This window comes from Oncorhynchus gorbuscha, linkage group LG19 (assembly GCF_021184085.1).
Source record: "Oncorhynchus gorbuscha isolate QuinsamMale2020 ecotype Even-year linkage group LG19, OgorEven_v1.0, whole genome shotgun sequence".
In the NCBI taxonomy this organism is placed as follows: Eukaryota; Metazoa; Chordata; class Actinopteri; order Salmoniformes; family Salmonidae; genus Oncorhynchus; species Oncorhynchus gorbuscha.
In genome coordinates this window covers 63,315,890-63,335,915 of record NC_060191.1, presented here as the reverse complement: position 1 = coordinate 63,335,915, position 20,026 = coordinate 63,315,890, and the positions used below count along the sequence as shown (strand labels likewise).

The 20,026-nt window shown below is 47.4% G+C and overlaps 1 protein-coding gene across 1 annotated transcript in view; it reads left to right on the top strand.

Moving 5' to 3' along the window:
- The window catches only part of LOC124004948 (proton-coupled amino acid transporter 4-like), a 287,665-nt gene that overhangs the window by 22,825 nt on the left and 244,814 nt on the right, over positions 1–20,026 (top strand). Inside the window, exons 5-7 of the mRNA XM_046313752.1 lie at positions 4,016–4,076; positions 6,070–6,312; positions 15,878–15,976. Coding sequence (XP_046169708.1) covers positions 4,016–4,076; positions 6,070–6,312; positions 15,878–15,976 — 403 coding nt within the window. The remainder of the gene's footprint in view (positions 1–4,015; positions 4,077–6,069; positions 6,313–15,877; positions 15,977–20,026) is intronic.

The following is a 20,026-nucleotide window of genomic DNA, read 5'->3' as shown; positions in this document are numbered from 1 at the left end:
TCTCTCTCTCTCTCTCTCTCTCTCTCTCTCTCTCCCTCTCTCTCTCTACCACATTCTCTCTCTCTCTACCCCATTCTCTCTCTCTTTTCAACCCCCTTCTCTCTCTCTACTCCCCTTCTCTCTCTCTCTATCCCCTTCTTTCTCTCTACTCCCCTTTTCTCTCTGTCTCTACCCCCCTTCTCTCTCTCTGTCTCTACCCCCTTTCTTTCTGTGTGTCTCTACTCCCCTTCTCTCTCTCTCTAATCCCCTTCTCTCTCTCTCTCTAATCCCCTTCTCTCTCTGTCTCTACTCCCCTTCTCTCTCTCTCTCTAATCCCCTTCTCTCTCTGTCTCTACCGCCCTTCTCTCTCTGTTTCTGCCCCCTTCTCTCTCTCTCTCTCTGTCTCTATCCCCATTCTCTCTCTCTGTCTCTATCCCCATTCTCTCTCTCTGTCTCTATCCCCATTCTCTCTCTCTGTCTCTACCCCCCTTCTCTCTTTCTGTCTCTACTCCCCTTCTCTCTCTCTCTGTCTTTACTCCCCTTCTCTCTCTGTTTCTGCCCCATTCTCTCTCTCTGTCTCTATCCCCATTCTCTCTCTCTGTCTCTATCCCCCTTCTCTCTCTGTTTCTGCCCCCTTCTCTCTCTCTGTCTCTATCCCCATTCTCTCTCTCTGTCTCTACCCCCCTTCTCTCTTTCTGTCTCTACTCCCCTTCTCTCTCTCTAATCCCCTTCTCTCTCTGTCTCTACTCCCCTTCTCTCTCTGTCTCTACTCCCCTTCTCTCTTTCTGTCTCTACTCCCCTTCTCTCTCTCTCTACTCCCCTTCTCTCTCTCTACTCCCCTTCTCTCTCTCTCTATCCCCTTCTTTCTCTCTACTCCCCTTTTCTCTCTGTCTCTACCCCCCCTTCTCTCTCTCTGTCTCTACCCCCTTTCTTTCTGTGTGTCTCTACTCCCCTTCTCTCTCTCTCTAATCTCCCTCTAATCTCTCTCTGTCTCTACTCCCCTCTCTCTCTCTGTCTTTACTCCCTTCTCTCTCTGTCTCTACCATTCCCTCTGTCTCTCTGTCTCTACCTGTCTCCCTTCTCTCTCTGTCTCTACCGCCCTGTCTCTCTCTCTGTTTCTGCTCCCCTTCTCTCTCTGTCTCTCTCCCCATTCATTCTCTCTCTGTCTCTATCCCCATTCTCTCTCTCTGTCTCTATCCCCATTCTCTCTCTCTCTGTCTCTATCCCCATCCCCATTCTCTCTCTCTGTCTCTCTCTCTCTCTGTCTCTATCCCCATTCTCTCTCTCTGTCTCTACCCCCTTCTCCTTTCTCTCTCTCTTTCTGTCTCTACTCCCCTTCTCTCTCTCTCTCTGTCTTTACTCCCCTTCTCTCTCTGTCTTTACTCCCCTTCTCTCTCTGTCTTCTCCCTGTCTCTACTCCCCTCTCTCTCTGTCTCTATCCCCTTCTCTCTCTTTCTGTCTCTACTCTGTCCCCTTTCTCTCTCTGTCTTTACTCCCCTTCTCTCTCTGTCTTTACTCCCCTTCTCTCTCTGTCTTTACTCCCCTTCTCTCTCTGTCTTTACTCCCCTTCTCTCTCTGTCTTTACTCCCCTTCTCTCTCTCTCTGTCTTTACTCCCCTTCTCTCTCTGTCTTTACTCCCCTTCTCTCTCTGTCTTTACTCCCCTTCTCTCTCTGTCTCTACCCCCCTTCTCTCTTTCTGTCTCTACTCCCCTTCTCTCTCTCTCTGTCTTTACTCCCCTTCTCTCTCTGTCTTTACTCCCCTTCTCTCTCTGTCTTTACTCCCCTTCTCTCTCTGTTTCTGCCCCCTTCTCTCTCTCTGTCTTTACTCCCCTTCTCTCTCTCTGTCTCTACTCCCCTTCTCTCTTTCTGTCTCTACTCCCCTTCTCTCTTTCTGTCTCTACTCCCCTTCTCTCTCTGTCTCTACCGCCCTTCTCTCTCTGTTTCTGCCCCCTTCTCTCTCTCTGTCTTTACTCCCCTTCTCTCTCTCTGTCTTTACTCCCCTTCTCTCTCTGTTTCTGCCCCCTTCTCTCTCTCTGTCTTTACTCTCTGTCTTTCTCTCTCTCTCTGTCTTTACTCCCCTTCTCTCTCTCTGTCTCTACTCCCCTTCTCTCTCTGTCTCTCTCCGTTTCTGCCCCCTTCTCTCTCTCTGTTTCTGCCCCCTTCTCTCTCTCTGTCTTTACTCCCCTTCTCTCTCTCTGTCTCTACTCCCCTTCTCTCTTTCTGTCTCTACTCCCCTTCTCTCTCTGTCTCTACTCCCCTTCTCTCTTTCTGTCTCTACTCCCCTTCTCTCTCTGTCTCTACTCCCCTTCTCTCTCTGTCTCTACTCCCCTTCTCTCTCTCTGTCTTTACTCCCCTTCTCTCTCTCTGTCTTTACTCCCCTTCTCTCTTTCTGTCTCTACTCCCCTTCTCTCTCTCTGTCTTTACTCCCCTTCTCTCTTTCTGTCTCTACTCCCCTTCTCTCTCTCTCTACTCCCCTTCTCTCTGTCTACTCCCCTTCTCTCTCTGTCTCTACCCCCCTTCTCTCTTTCTGTCTTTACTCCCCTTCTCTCTTTCTGTCTCTACTCCCCTTCTCTCTCTGTTTCTGCCCCCTTCTCTCTCTCTGTCTCTACTCCCCTTCTCTCTCTCTCTACTCCCCTTCTCTCTCTCTACTCCCCTTCTCTCTCTGTCTCTACCCCCCTTCTCTCTTTCTGTCTTTACTCCCCTTCTCTCTTTCTGTCTCTACTCCCCTTCTCTCTCTCTCTACTCCCCTTCTCTCTCTGTTTCTGCCCCCTTCTCTCTCTGTCTCTACTCCCCTTCTCTCTCTCTCATTGTCTTTACTCCTCTTCTCTCTCTCTGTCTCTACTCCCCTTCTCTCTTTCTGTCTCTACTCCCCTTCTCTCTCTCTCTACTCCCCTTCTCTCTCTCTACTCCCCTTCTCTCTCTGTCTCTACCCCCCTTCTCTCTTTCTGTCTCTACTCCCCTTCTCTCTCTCTAATCCCCTTCTCTCTCTGTCTCTACTCCCCTTCTCTCTCTGTCTTTACTCCCCTTCTCTCTCTGTCTCTACTCCCCTTCTCTCTCTCTCTCTGTCTCTACTCCCCTTCTCTCTCTGTCTCTACCCCCTCCTCTCTCTCTCTACTCCCCTTCTCTCTCTCTGCTCCCCTTCTCTCTGTGTCTCTACCCCATTCTCTCTCTGAGTTTCTACCACCCTTCTCTCTCTGTGTCTCTACTCCCCTTCTCTATCTCTGTCTCTACCCCCTTCTCTCTCTCTGTGTCTCTACTCCCATTCTCTCTCTCTGCTCCCCTTCTCTCTGTCTCTCTACTCCCCTTCTCTCTCTGTCTCTACCCCCTTCTCTCTCTCTCTGTCTCTACCCTCCTCTCTCTCTGTCTCTACCCCCTTCTCTCTCTCTTTCTCTCTCTATACCCCCCCTCTCTCTCTGTCTCTCTCTCTCTCTCTCTCTCTCTACCCCCCTCTCTTGCATTATTTATTTCTTGGTATCCCCAACACACAGGCTTACAAGCATAAACATAGTAGTATTCAATTTACTACACAGTTTATACAAGCAGGCATGCATTACTGTAGTAAATGTGCTCTTGGGGCTGTGTCATTCAACCTACAGTAGCACATACTGGTAAGTGCCAAAATAAAGCTGACACCAACATAGGTTATTTAATAGGCAGTTGGGCCACCATGAGCTGCCAGAACACTTTCAATGCATCTTGGCGTAGATTCTACAAATATCTTGAACTCTATTGTAGGGACGTGACACTGATCCTCCACGAGAAATTCCATTTGTTGATGGAAAAGCTAACTCAAGCGCCACTCCAGAATCTCCCAGAAGTGTTCAATTGGGTTGAGATCTGGTGACTGACACACACACACACACACACTTTAATGAGAGGGCAGACATATGAACAACCAGCCATAGAGATAGACGACTCATCTTTGTAGCTGTGCATTATAGCTTTAATGGGGCTGCCCGTGCTGTCATAGATGCTATCTCCGTTTTCAAGTAGTCAATTTTCTTCTTCATTGTCTGATTTGCTCCCAACTCTTTAGGAATCCCGACCCAGTTGACGACTTTAAAATGGTGGAATCCCTCAATGTCCAGCTAAAACGTGTGAGATCTCTATGACAACAGGCACAACTCATATAGTCAAAGTTGCCAACATGCCAGGTGTATTCACGTTTATATCAGGGCATTGACGTTTATATCATGGCATTCACGTTTATATCAGGGCATTCACGTTTATATCAGGGCATTCACGTTTATATCAGGGCATTCACGTTTACATCACGTTTATATCAGGGCATTCACGTTTATATCAGGGCATTCACGCTTATAGCATCACAGGGTTTATATCAGGGCATTCACGTTTATATCAGGGCACGGGCATTCACGTTTATATCGTTTATATCAGGGCATTCACGTTTATATCAGGGCATTCACGTTTATATCAGGGCATTCACGTTATATCAGGGCATTCGTTTATATCATGGCATTCACGTTTATATCAGGCACGTTTATATCAGGGCATTCACGTTTATATCAGGCATTCACGTTTATATCAGTGCATTCACGTTTATATCAGTGCATTCACGCATTTTATATCAGTGCATTCACGTTTATATCAGTGCATTCGTTTATATCAGGGTTTATATCATGGCACGTTTATATCAGTGCATTGACGTTTATATCATGGCATTTTATCAGGGCATTCACGTTTATATCAGGGCATTCACGTTTATATCAGGGCATTGACGTTTATATCAGGGCATTCACGTTTATATCAGGGCATTCACGTTTATATCAGGGCATTCACGTTTATATCAGGGCATTCACGTTTATATCAGTGCATTCACGTTTATATCAGGGCATTCACGTTTATATCAGGGCATTCACGTTTATATCAGTGCATTCACGTTTATATCAGGGCATTCACGTTTATATCAGTGCATTCACTTTTATATCAGTGCATTCACGTTTATATCAGTGCATTCACGTTTATATCAGGGCATTCACGTTTATCTCAGGGCATTCACGTCTATATCAGGGCATTCACGTCTATATCAGTGCATTCACGTTTATATCAGTGCATTCACGTTTATATCAGGGCATTCACGTTTATATCAGGGCATTCACGTTTATATCAGTGCATTCATGTTTGTATCCGTGCATTCTTAACAACCTAACCATTACAAAACTTCTATTCCATCAAATAAGCCTCACAAAGCAAATTAGCATTCAATCTGTTGACCAAATTCGACACTATCTCATTGACCTCCATAGAACAATTCCTCTCTTTGTCTGCTTATTTTCGTGGACAGACTGCGCGGATTAAAAACTCCCGCGTCGCCTCTTCCTCTCTTGTATCCCTCATTTACAAAAATGTTTCCTTAATTTTGTCTGTTATCCGTACATACCCATCTCTGTATGTGTTCACAATGACGGGGTCGGCCGTTCTTAACTGACTTGCCTAGTTAAATACATTTGAAATATAAAACAGCTAGCTATGTACATACATACAGTACTGTATACACATACTGCTGATGGAACCGACTAGGTGAAAATCTGTCGATGTGTCCTTGAGCAAAGCACGTAACCCTTATTTCTCCTCCAAGTCACTCTGGATAAGAGAGTCTGCTAAATGACTTAAATGTATAAGCAGACAGTCTAATTGAATGAAACCCACATCTGCTTTCTAGCCTGTCTGAGCTGTGGGATAGGATGGAATCCCGCCCCTCCCATCTCTAGTCCTCTCCCTGGTGTTGTGTTGAATATTCATTCATCTCAGAAAGTTTTCTGATCGTTATTTCTCTGGGGAAAGTTTTTTGTTTTTGGTAGGATCGGGAGAGCTGCTTATCGACAAGCAAGAGGCCAATCCACTTCTTCACTTCCATGATAAGCTCCTTAAATGTTTTTCTCTGGTGAGGAGAGAACACACAGCAGCCTTAATTGCTGTAGATTTAGTGTCGTGGGATCTCAATCTGAAGGTGTCTTTCTGAAGGTCGACAGGGTGAAGGGGAGAGGTGAGCCTCACTCATGAAGACATCCCCATTAATCACACCTGTTTGTGTGTGTGCATATGCCTGTGTGTATCCGTTCTTTCCAGGTTGTTGAGGGATACCAAGGTGTAAACATCACCCTGGTAGATGAGTCCTTCACCAACACCACCATGGTCCCAGCCCCCATCCTTCTACCCACCATGGTGCCAGCCCCCGTCCCTCTACCCACCATGGTGCCAGTCCCCGTCCCTCTACCCACCATGGTGCCAGCCCCGTCCCTCTACCCACCACAGTGCCAGCCCCGTCCCTCTACCCACCATGGTGCCAGCCCCGTCCCTCTACCCACCATGGTGCCAGCCCCATCCCTCTACCCACCACATTGCCAGCCCCGTCCCTCTACCCACCATGGTGCAATCCCCGTCCCTCTACTCACCATGGTGCCAGCCCCGTCCCTCTACTCACCATGGTGTCAGCCCCGTCCCTCTACCCACCATGGTGCAACAGGACGGTAAGCACGTTGTTGTTTACACTATTGTTGTTGTTACGGCCTTCAACATCATCATCATCTTCCATTACATCAGGGCGGTAAAGTGGAATAAGTCATTGGGAAACTGTTGTCCACGTTTAACACTGCCGTTGTACAGTTTGTGTTTGTAACATTCCAGATGATGTCATCCTTCTGCACAACGGTTCTCAACCTGGGCACTTAAGATCTGTGATTCAAATGGGTGTGTGGGAAAATTATACATTCTTCTTTGGACTTTCTATTTTCTCCAGCACCTGATAGAGGTGAGTGAGACACAGTTGTGAGACTAACACCTCACCATATCCCCCCTAGATATTTTTACACTGGGAATTTATTGAACATTCCAGAACATGTTCACCCCTAGACAAGACAAGAGTTAACCAATCTAAAAGTGTTGTGGAGAGGCGCCCCCTTGGGTTGGCTTTGATATTGACCTGAAGCCTGTCATTAATGTATGCTACGTGGACACCTGCTCGTTGCACATCTCATTCTAAAATCATGGCCATTAATATGTAGTTGGTCCTCCCCTTTTTTGCTATAACAGCCTCCACTCTTCTGGGAAGACTTTCCACTAGATGTTGGAAAATTGCTGCTGGGACCAAAAGCATTAGTGAGGTTGGGCGATTACGCCTGGTTTGCAGTCGGCGTTCCAATTCAACCCAATGGTGTTCGATGGTGTTGTGGTCAGGGCTCTGTCTCGGCCAGTCACATTCTTTCACACTGTTCTCGATAAACCATTTCTGTATGGACTTCGCTTAGTGCATGGGGGAATTGTCATGCTGAAAGGGCCTTCCCCAAACTGTTGCCACAAAGTTGGAAGCACAGAATAATCTAGAATGTCATTGTATGCTGTAGCATTAAGATTCCCCTTCATTAGAACCAAGGGGCCAAGCCTGAACCATGAAAAACAGCCCCAGACCATTATTCTTCCTCCACCAAACTTGACCGTTGGCACTATGCATTGGGATAGGTAGCGTTCTCCTGGCATCCACCAAACCCAGATTAGTCCGTCGGACTGCCAGATTCTGAAGTGTAATTCATCACTCCAGAGTCCAATAGCTGCAAGCTTTACACCACTCCAACCGACGCTTGGCTTTGCAGATGGAGATGTTACGCTTGTGTGTGGCTGCTCAGCCATGGAAACCCATTTCATGAAGCTCCAGACTAACAGTTACTGTGCTGACGTTGCTTTCAGAGGCAGTTTGGAACTCAGTAGTGAGTGTTGCAACCGAGGACAGACCATTTTTTTTCAGCAATCACCAGTCCCGTTCTGTGAACTTGTGTGGTTTATCACTGTGACTGAGCCGTTGTTGCTCCTAGACGTTTCCACTTTTCCACTTCACAATAACAGCACTTGCAGGGCAGAAATTTGACATGCTGACTTGTTGCAAAGGTGGCATCCTATGACGGTGTCACATTGAAAGTCATTGAGCTCTTCAGTACGGGGCCATTCTACTGCCAATGTTTGTCTATGGAGATTGCATGGCTGTTTGCTCGACTGTATACACCTGTCAGCAACAGGTGTGGCTGAAAGAGTCAAATCCACTAATTTGAATAGGTGTCCATATACTTTTGCAGTGCAGTGTACCTCAGTGCCATGCAGTGTACCTCAGACAGACAGACAGAGACCTGGTTAAAAATAATGTACCTTATGTAACTGAATGCCTGTCATATAAAAAGTGAGCATCTTTGGGCAATTATCAAGTAAGTGTGTGTGTGTGTGTGTGTGAACTGGGAATTAGCCTTGTGTGTGAGAACTGGGCTGTAGCTGCATCGCGCCGACAGAAACAAACATCTCTCAGGTAAGAAAAACGGCGGGGGTGTATGCCTTATGATTAACAAGTCGTGGTGTGATCTTAACAACATGCAGGAACTCAAGTCCTTTTGTTCACCTGACCTAGAATTCCTTACAATCAAATGCTGGCCGCATTATCTGCCAAGAGACTTCTCTTCGATTCTAATCACAGTCGTGCACCCCCCCCCCCCCACATATCGAATGCCTAACCCGGGCTGGGAAAATTCTGGATCATTGTTACTTTAACTTCCGCGACGCATACAAAGCCCTCCCTCGCCCTCCTTTCGGCAGATCTGACCACAACTGCATTTAGTTGCTTCCTGCCTATAGACAAAAACTAAAACAGGAAACACCCGTGCTCAGGTCTGTTCAACGCTGGTCCGACCAATCTGATTCCACGCTTCAAGATTCCACTGCTTTTAATCAGGGCAAGGTGACCGGAAACATGACCGAATACAAACAGTGTAGCTATTCCCTCCACAAGGCAATCAAACAAGCTAAGCGTCAGTATAGAGACAAAGTATAGTCGCAATTCAACGGCTCACACACAAGAGGTATGTGACAGGGTCTACAGTCAATCACGAACTACAAAAAGAACATCAGCCCCGTCACGGACCCCGAAATCTTGCTCCCAGACAAACGAAACAACATCTTTGCTCGCTTTGAGGACAATACAGTGCCACTGACACGGCCCGCTACCAAAACCTGCAGACTCTCCTTCACCACAGCCAACGTGAGTAACACATTTAAACGTGTTAACCCTCGCTAGGCTGCCGGCCCAGACGGCATCCCTAGCTGCGTCCTCATAGCATGCGCAGATCAGCTGGCTAGTGTGTTTACGGACATACTCAATCAATCCCTATCCCAGTCTGCTGTTCCCACATGCTTCAAGAGGGCCACCATTGTTCCTGTTCCCAAGAAAGCTAAGGTAACTGAGGTAAATAACTAGGTAAGTAGCACTCACTTCCGTCATCATGAAGTGCTTTGAGAGACAAGTCAAGGATTATATCACCTCCACCCTACCTGACACCCTAGACCCACTCCAATTTGCTTACCGCCCCAATAGGTCCATATGTAAGAATGCTGTTCATCGACTACAGCTCAGCATTTAACACACCCTGGGTCTCGACCCCGCACTGTGCAACTGGGTCCTGGACTTTCTGACAGGCCGCCCCCCCAGGTTGTGAGTGTCGGAAACAACGTCTCTACCCCGCTGATCCTCAACACTGGGGCCCCACAAGGGTGTGTTCTCAGCCCCCTCCTGTACTCCCTGTTTACCCATGACTGCGTGGCCATGCACGCCTCCAACTCAATCATCAAGTTTGCAGACGACGCTACAGTGGTAGGCTTGAATACCAACAACGACAAAACGACCTACAGGGAGGAGGTGAGGGCCCTCGGAGTGTGGTGTCAGGAAAACAATCTCACACTCAACGTCAACAAAACAAAGGAGATGATCGTGGACTTCAGGAAACAGTGGAGGGAGCACTCCCCTATCCACATCGACAGGACAGTAGTGGAGAAGGTGGAAAGGTTTTAGTTCCTCGGCGTACACATCACAGACAAACTGAAATGGTCCAACTGCACAGACAACATGGTGAAGAAGGCGCAACAGCGCCTCTTCAACCTCAGGAGGCTGAAGAAATTTGGCTTGTCACCAAAAACACCCACAAACCTTTACAGATGCGCAATCAAGAGCATCCTGTCGGGCTGTATCACCGCCTGGTACAGCAACTGCTCCGCCCACAACCGCAAGGCTCTCCAGAGGGTAGTGAGGTCTGCACAACACATCACCGGGGGCAAACTACCTGCCCTCCAGGACACCTACATCACCCAATGTCACAGGAAGGCCAAAAAGATCATCAAGGATAACAACCACCCGAGCCACTGCCTGTTCACCCCGCTATCATCCAGAAGGCGAGGTCCGTACAGGTGCATCAAAGCAGGGACCAAGAGACTGAAAAACAACTTCTATCTCAAGGCCATCAGACTGTTAAACAGCCATCACTAACATTGAGTGGCTGCTGCCAACATACTGACTCAAATGTCTAGTCACTTTAATAATAAAAAATTGGATGTAATAAATGTATCACTAGTCACTTTAATAAACAATTCCACTTTATATAATGTTTACATACCCTACATTATTCATCTCATATGTATATACTGTACTCTATACCATCTACTGCATCTTGTTTACATACCCTACCTTACTCATCTCATATGTATATACTGTACTCTATACCATCTACTGCAGCTTGCCTTTGCCGTTCGGCCATCACTCATCCATATATTTATATGTACATTTTCTTATTCATTCCTTTTCACTTGTGTGTGTATAAGGTAGTTGTTGTGAAATTGTTAGATTACTTGTTAGATATTACTGCACGGTACGGAACTAGAAGCACAAGCATTTCGCTACACTCGCATTAACATCTGCTAACCATATGTATGTGACCAATACAATTTGATTTGTGTGAGTGTGAGAACTGGGAAGAAGCGATGGGTGAGAGAACTGGGAAGTAGCTGTGTGTGTGAGAACTGGGAAGTAGCCGTGTGTGTGAGAACTGGGAAGTAGCCGTGTGTGTGAGAACTGGGAAGTAGCCGTGTGTGTGAGAACTGGGAAGTAGCCGTGTGTGTGAGAACTGGGAAGTAGCCGTGTGTGTGTGAGAACTGGGAAGTAGCCGTGTGTGTGTGAGAACTGGGAAGTATTCGTGGTTGTGAGAACTGGGAAGTATTCGTGGTTGTGAGAACTGGGAAGTAGCCGTTTGTGTGAGAACTGGGAAGTAGCCGTGTGTGTGTGAGAACTGGGAAGTATTCGTGGGTGTGAGAACTGGGAAGTAGCCGTGTGTGTGTGTGAGAACTGGGAAGTAGCCGTGTGTGTGTGTGAGAACTGGGAAGTATTTGTGTGTGTGAGAACTGGGTAGTATTCGTGGGTGTGAGAACTGGGAAGAAGCCATGTGTGTGAGAACTGGGATGTAGCCGTGTGTGTGTGAGAACTGGGAAGTAGGTGTGTGTGTGTGTGTGTGTGTGTGTGTGTGTGTGTGTGTGTGTGTGTGTGTGTGTGTGTGTGTGTGTGTGTGTGTGTGTGTGTGTGTGTGTGTGTGTGTGTGTGTGTGTGTGTGTGTGTGTGTGTGTGTGAGAGAGAGAGAGACCCGGGAAGTTCAATTATACTGCTCGATAAGCAGTTTCTGTAATGATAAATCAGATCAAGCCTGAACTGTGCGATGTTGTCGTTTCCAACAGGCCAATATTCTACATAGTTTAGCTCAGAAAACGTGATAATAATCTACAATGATCATAATCCATTGCGGGCCCTCTTAAACTTGTCCGGTCTGTGCAGAGCAGACAGGGAGACTGAGGGAACGCGTGATCATGAAGAATAGAGCGCAGTTGCTTCACAAGACTGAAAATACATGATAAAAGTGTTGCCCTATTTACTCCGAAGAACTGCTAAAATAATGGTTTTGTCAGACAGCATCGGCAACAGCTCTGTAGAGATGAGATGATGACTTGGAATGACATAAGTAATCTAATAAAACAAATATTGTGTTAAAGTCATGTGAATAAGTGATGGTTAATAAGTGGTCAGCAGTAATGGGCAGTCACAGGAAGTAGGGGTGCAGCACCTCCTGGAGGAGGAGGTACAAAGCAAGTGGTCAACCCCCCATCCACAAACTACTTCCCGCAGCTATGACTACCATCTTAGGACTTTTATACATGTTTTATTTTTATTATTGTTGCTGTATTCAACCTGCATAATGCATTTAACGAACCGAAACTGAACTGACTTCAAAAAGCACTAATCGCTCAGCACGTCTCCTGTGAGACCTGGTTCTCCTTTTTAGTCACTACACATCTCCTGTGAGACCTGGTTCTCCTTTTTAGTCACTACACATCTCCTGTGAGACCTGGTTCTCCTTTTTAGTCACTACACATTTACATTTTACAATTTAGTCATTTAGCAGATGCTCTTATCCAGAGCGACTTACAAATTGGTGCATTCACCTTATGACATCCAGTGGAACAGTCACTTTACAATAGTGCATCTAAATCTAAAAGGGGGGTGAGAAGGATTACTTTATCCTATCCTAGGTATTCCTTAAAGAGGTGGGGTTTCAGGTGTCTCCGGAAGGTGGTAATTGACTCCGCTGTCCTGGCATCGTGAGGGAGTTTGTTCCACCATTGGGGGGCCAGAGCAGCGAACAGTTTTGACTGGGCTGAGCGGGAACTGTACTTCCTCAGTGGTAGGGAGGCGAGCAGGCCAGAGGTGGATGAACGCAGTGCCCTTGTTTGGGTGTAGGGCCTGACAAGAGCCTGGAGGTTCTGAGGTGCCGTTCCCCTCACAGCTCCATAGGCAAGCACCATGGTCTTGTAGCGGATGCGAGCTTCAACTGGAAGCCAGTGGAGAGAGCGGAGGAGTGGGGTGACGTGAGAGAACTTGGGAAGGTTGAACACCAGACGGGCTGCGGCGTTCTGGATGAGTTGTAGGGGTTTAATGGCACAGGCAGGGAGCCCAGCCAACAGCGAGTTGCAGTAATCCAGACGGAGATGACAAGTGCCTGGATTAGGACCTGCGCCGCTTCCTGTGTGAGGCAGGGTCGTACTCTGCGGATGTTGTAGAGCATGAACCTACAGGAACGGGCCACCGCCTTGATGTTAGTTGAGAACGACAGGGTGTTGTCCAGGATCACGCCAAGGTTCTTAGCGCTCTGGGAGGAGGACACAATGGAGTTGTCAACCGTGATGGCGAGATCATGGAACGGGCAGTCCTTCCCCGGGAGGAAGAGCAGCTCCGTCTTGCCGAGGTTCAGCTTGAGGTGGTGATCCGTCATCCACACTGATATGTCTGCCAGACATGCAGAGATGCGATTCGCCACCTGGTCATCAGAAGGGGGAAAGGAGAAGATTAATTGTGTGTCGTCTGCATAGCAATGATAGGAGAGACCATGTGAGGTTATGACAGAGCCAAGTGACTTGGTGTATAGCGAGAATAGGAGAGGGCCTAGAACAGAGCCCTGGGGGACACCAGTGGTGAGAGCGCGTGGTGAGGAGAAAGATTCTCGCCACGCCACCTGGTAGGAGCGACCTGTCAGGTAGGACGCAATCCAAGCGTGGGCCGCGCCGGAGATGCCCAACTCGGAGAGGGTGGAGAGGAGGATCTGATGGTTCACAGTATCGAAGGCAGCCGATAGGTCTAGAAGGATGAGAGCAGAGGAGAGAGAGTTAGCTTTAGCGGTGCGGAGTGCCTCCGTGATACAGAGAAGAGCAGTCTCAGTTGAATGACTAGTCTTGAAACCTGACTGATTTGGATCAAGAAGGTCATTCAGAGAGATAGCGGGAGAGCTGGCCAAGGACGGCACGTTCAAGAGTTTTGGAGAGAAAAGAAAGAAGGGATACTGGTCTGTAGTTGTTGACATCGGAGGGATCGAGTGTAGGTTTTTTCAGAAGGGGTGCAACTCTCGCTCTCTTGAAGACGGAAGGGACGTAGCCAGCGGTCAGGGATGAGTTGATGAGCGAGGTGAGGTAAGGGAGAAGGTCTCCGGAAATGGTCTGGAGAAGAGAGGAGGGGATAGGGTCAAGCGGGCAGGTTGTTGGGCGGCCGGCCGTCACAAGACGCAAGATTTAATCTGGAGAGAGAGGGGAGAAAGGTCAGAGCACAGGGTAGGGCAGTGTGAGCAGAACCAGCGGTGTCGTTTGACTTAGCAAACGAGGATCGGATGTCATCGACCTTCTTTTCAAAATGGTTGACGAAGTCATCTGCAGAGAGGGAGGAGGGGGGGGGGATTCAGGAGGGAGGAGAAGGTAGCAAAGAGCTTCCTAGGGTTAGAGGCAGAAGCTTGGAATTTAGAGTGGTAGAAAGTGGCTTTAGCAGCAGAGACAGAAGAGGAAAATGTAGAGAGGAGGGAGCGAAAGGATGCCAGGTCCGCAGGGAGGCGAGTTTTCCTCCATTTCCGCTCGGCTGCCCGGTCTCCTGTGAGACCTGGTTCTCCTTTTTAGTCACTACACATCTCCTGTGAGACCTGGTTCTCCTTTTTAGTCACTACACATCTCCTGTGAGACCTGGTTCTCCTTTTTAGTCACTACACATCTCCTGTGAGACCTGGTTCTCCTTTTTAGTCACTACACATCTCCTGTGAGACCTGGTTCTCCTTTTTAGTCACTACACATCTCCTGTGAGACCTGGTTCTCCTTTTTAGTCACTACACATCTCCTGTGAGACCTGGTTCTCCTTTTTAGTCACTACACATCTCCTGTGAGACCTGGTTCTCCTTTATAGCCACTACACATCTCCTGTGAGACCTGGTTCTCCTTTTTAGTCACTACACATCTCCTGTGAGACCTGGTTCTCCTTTATAGCCACTACACGTCTCCTGTGAGACCTGGTTCTCCATTATAGCCACTACACGTTTCCTGTGAGACCAGGTTCTCCATTATAGACACTACAAGTCTCCTGTGGGACCTGATTCTCCTTTATAGCCACTACACGTCTCCTGTGAGACCTGGTTCTCCTTTATAGCCACTACACGTCTCCTGTGAGACCTGGTTCTCCTTTATAGCCACTACACGCCTCATGTGAGACCGGGTTCTCTTTATAGCCATTACATGACTCCTGTGAGACCTGGTTCTCCAGGCCATTTTAATTTCCAATAAAGTATAGGGTCCATTGTTTGTCTATGACTGGTCTTTACAATGAAAGATTGAACAGTTAGTGTCAAGGTGCACTTAGTTTCTATGAGTGATGAGAAACAACTTTTAAAAGCTTGTCTACTTGGACCGTTCCCAAGGTCATTCTAAGAATACAATTAGGCATTTTGGAGCAGATTGACATCAGATGTAAGTGTTCCTGACATGTCGTGTAATCCAGCGTTGATTGCTGTTTTAGATTTCCCACAAAAGGTTGTGCCAGCCAGGGTTGTGTATGTGCGAGTGTGTGGCACAGCTCATCCCTCAGGTGTGTGTGTGTGTGTGTGTGTGTGTGTGTGTGTGTGTGTGTGTGTGTGTGTGTGTGTGTGTGTGTGTGTGTGTGTGTGTGTGTGTGTGTGTGTGTGTGGTGTTCTGGGCAGTGGTCTAGATGCCCTTGTGAACAGCCCTCATCAATCACCAGCTGAATTATGTTAAACACATATTCATTAGGACCCCTGTCAGTCTCTGGGCATCTGTGTGACGCGGTAGACGACACGTGTCCACAGGGGAACACTATGCTTCACAATTAGGTCATCTAGCCGTCAACCCCACAACCTTTCTGTTCTGTCTCTTAATCTCTGACTGATGTGTTATAGACACTCGTTTTGATGGTCTCTCTATCTCCTTGTATTTACTCTGCACCTGGGATTCTTCTGTTCCTCTGATCGCTCTCTCTTTCTCGCTCTCCCTCTCTGTCTCTCACTCTGTTTTTTCTGTGAGTCAGGGGAAATCTTGTCCTCTCTTCACTGTCTCTGAGCCAGTGTCTCTTGTGTCCTTGGCAGTGATGAGGAAGTTGATTCTGTTCTATAGGCCCTTATGGGAGTAGCTCCTCCAACAGACTAATGTGTTAGTGTCCCTGTGTTCTTAATCGCCTGCTCCTCTGTCTACTGTCGCCCCTCTCTGACAGGATGTTGGGGCCCTTCATCGTCTCTCTCTCACTTCCCCCTTGGGCAAGTTCCCCTTCTTCTTCGGAACAGCCATCTTTGCCTTTGAAGGCATCAGAGTGGTAAGTACTCTTCAACTGGGACTCCGTTTGTCCAAACCTTTATGTAGTTAGTAACACCTGATTGGTTCCGGCCCTTATGTGACTGGCTCTGTATTGGCTGGTGACTGGGGCCCACGGGCCACAGCTGCAGTTGAAAGCCTTGAACACTGCATGGCTAAGAGAATGTTCAGGTCAAGGATAGCATTAGTGTTAATGTTATGTAATTGATCCAGGGTGAATGGTGAGGATGGTGAGAGCACTAACCTCATCTCACCCTCAGCGGGGATGGTGATGGGGATGGTGTCCTGCAGATGAGGCTGTGTGTGTGTTTGAATGCTTCAGTATGTGTGTGCCTGCTGTGGGCAGGATGATGTATGAGGTGGTACCAGGGTGTATTGACTGAGGGGCAGAGGAATGCTCACTCACCGCCACTCACCCATTAATCAGCCAACCGGTTGGTACAGGGTGATGGCCGACACATCACCATGACGACCCGATAGACAGATGACAGCCAGGCCACTCCGGATCAGAACGTCTCTAGAGAGAGAGAGAGGGAGGAGAGGAAGAAGGAGAGAACAAAAGAGAACAAAAAAGTTGTGGAGAGAAAGGCCGACACCGCTCCTGCTCAGATATGAGATAGATGTCCAGGAAGAAAGAACAAATGATGGTGGATAAAGTAAAGAATGAAAGTAGTTAGGCCACCTCTAACTATCCCATTCAACTTCTTTCAGTGCCTTTCTCTCTCTCTCTCCCTGTCTCTCTCCATGTCTCTCTCCCTCTCTCTCTCTCCTCTCTCTCTCTACTACTCTCTCCCCGTCTCTCTCTCCATCTCTCCCTGTCTCTCCCTGTCTCTCTCTCTCTCTCTCTCTCTCTCTCTCTCTCTCTCCCTCTCTCTCTCCCTCTCTCTCTCTCCATCTCTCCATCTCTCCCTGTCTCTCCCTGTCTCTCTCTCTCTCTCTCTCTCTCTCTCTCTCTCTCTCTCTCTCTCTCTCTCTCTCTCTCTCTCTCTCTCTCTCTCTCTCTCTCTCTCTCGCAAAGGGAAAGGGAGAAGGCCGACTTGAAACGGGTATCACTGGGTCAATTGGGAATAACTTATTGGTGCCAGTAGACTTATCTAAGACACATTTTGGTTGAATGCATTCAGTTGTGAAACTGACTGTGGATCTCCTTGTCTGGATCTCCAGTAGGTACTTGACTTCTGTTATCTCTGACTGTGGATCTCCTTTCCTGGATCTCCAGTAGGTATTTGACTTCTGTTATCTCTGACTGTGGATCTCCTTTCCTGAATCTCCAGTAGGTATTTGACTTCTGTTATCTCTGACTGTGGATCTCCTTTCCTGGATCTCCAGTAGGTACTTGACTTCTGTTATCTCTGACTGTGGATCTCCTTTCCTGGATCTCCAGTAGGTACTTGACTTCTGTTATCTCTGACTGTGGATCTCCTTTCCTGGATCTCCAGTAGGTACTTGACTTCTGTTATCTCTGACTGTGGATCTCCTTTCCTGGATCTCCAGTAGGTACTTGACTTCTGTTATCTCTGACTGGATCTCCTTTCCTGGATCTCCTTTCCTGGATCTCCTTTCCTGAATCCAGTAGGTATTTGACTTCTGTTATCTCTGACTGTGGATCTCCTTTCCTGGATCTCCAGTAGGTACTTGACTTCTGTTATCTCTGACTGTGGATCTCCTTTCCTGAATCTCCAGTAGGTATTTGACTTCTGTTATCTCTGACTGTGGATCTCCTTTCCTGGATCTCCAGTAGGTACTTGACTTCTGTTATCTCTGACTGTGGATCTCCTTTCCTGGATCTCCAGTAGGTACTTGACTTCTGTTATCTCTGACTGTGGATCTCCTTTCCTGAATCTCCAGTAGGTATTTGACTTCTGTTATCTCTGACTGTGGATCTCCTTTCCTGGATATCCAGTAGGTACTTGACTTCTGTTATCTCTGACTGTGGATCTCCTTTCCTGGATCTCCAGTAGGTACTTTACTTATGTTATCTCTGACTGTGGATCTCCTTTCCTGGATCTCCAGTAGGTACTTGACTTCTGTTAGCTCTAACTATGGTTCCTTCCAGCTCTACAAACTGGGCCAAAGTGCTTTGGTGTGCTTCTCACTTACTGATACACCTTTATCTGTACATTCTCCACCTGTCTCTTCAGCACAGGGTTTATAAAGCAGAGAAGTAGTTCAGCTCCCTGCAGATACTCTTGGAGCTAACAGTAATTGTTTTGGCTAGGCCAGCGAAAGGTAGTCTGTTAGGTGTTTGGGCTTTGGACTTCAGGGTTTAAAGGAAGGTTATTAAGGGGGGTTGTGGGGGCCTATCCAAACAATCATCTAAACCCCTTTAATCCTCACCATGTCTGAAGATCTCTCTCCCTCCCCTCTGAAGGATAAACTAACAGACTGTAAGTAAATATTTTAAGACGGTAGATTGCTGCACCTTTGGATGCCTCTGCTTTTGGTTCTAGGGAGACTATAGGTAGTGCTTGGCCTCTTTCCACTCACTCTTCCATCAAGTCCAGGGCATTTGGCAGATGGCTACAGGCCACGGGCTAAAGTCTGGTGAATTTGTTCAAGTTTTCTCCTCTGGCTTCAAGGAGGAAAAAGCAAAAAGAAGTTTGTGTGGCACATAATAATTGTTCTAATCTTTTTAAAAGGGGGAGCACAACTTGTGGAGATTGAGACAGCCTCCCTGGTCCCCTTGAAAGGTTATTTGTATACTGTATAAATAGGCTATTTTGTGCGGAGAGAGAGAGAGAGGGATAGAGGGAGAGAGAGAGATTTCCATGACTTTGATCTCTACTTTCCCTGAGCTTTGCTTTCTACTTGAAAGTAGAAGGCGTTGCTACTTATTTGTGTGGTCACTCTACAGTAGACCCACTGTGCACCAAGAGATCAGTTGCTAGGGATCTACTCCTCTGATTTACACAATAGTGCTCTGGGATCCTCTGGGGATCTGATTTTTTCTTCTTCAGAAAGCCACTCTGTAGAGAGAGAAAGAGAGAAGGGCATTTTAAACTAGATCTGTTAAAGGAGAAGTTCTCTCTCTCTCTCTCTCTCTCTCTCTCTCTCTCTCTCTCTCTCTCTCTCTCTCTCTCTCTCTCTCTCTCTCTCTCTCTCTCTCTCTCTCTCTCTCTCTCTCACCACTTCCCCTCTTTCCCCCTTTTCTAAGAGCAACACTGACCTAGTAAGTGCAGTAGGCAAACAAAATCTTTCTGTGACTTGTTTTCACTTGGTTTTGGTTCTCTTTAAGTGGAGCTCTAGTATTTCCCTATGAAGGCCTGATAGAAACACTCTTCTTTTCAACTAAAAGTCTGTGGCTGAAACTTCAGCTGGCCTGCCTGATCGATTGAAATTCCTGAATGAGAAATGTAGCAGAAGTCATAAATATTGCAATGAGGGATGGGGATTCTGCTCTTGCCTCAAACCCGGTTTTTATTGGGCTAGGGGTTTCTTAAAGGCTCTCTGGGGTGTGTAGGCTGACTGTAATGTTAACACATACCCCATGCTTGGCTCGTCTACCCAGCGCTGTCTGCCTCTCTGCCCAGGAGGTGAGCTCTGCAGTGGGCTGATAGAAAGCCTTGCTCACTGTTAAGAGTTCATCTAAGGCCCCAGGCCAAGTTTGGAGATTGTTGAAACCACTGGCACACTCGTATGTATGCACACACATATAGACATACACAGGTGTTCTTACTAATATAGGCCTTTGCTTATGGATATTCATGGACACACACTATCTGTTCAGTGATATTCATGGACATGACATATGTACACAAGGACATCCCAATCTCATTTTGACATGTATGCATAAAAAACAAACATTCATAGAACTCCCATTTACACTCACACCTCTCCCCACACACTTTGTCTCTGTCACACTCTTTTCCCACTATGCCTCTGTCCAGAGTGGTGTACGAACTGATCCACAGCCTCATTGTGTGGGCACACACACACACACACACACACACACACACACACACACACACACACACACACACACACACACACACACACACACACACACACACACACACACACACACACACACACACACACACACACACACACA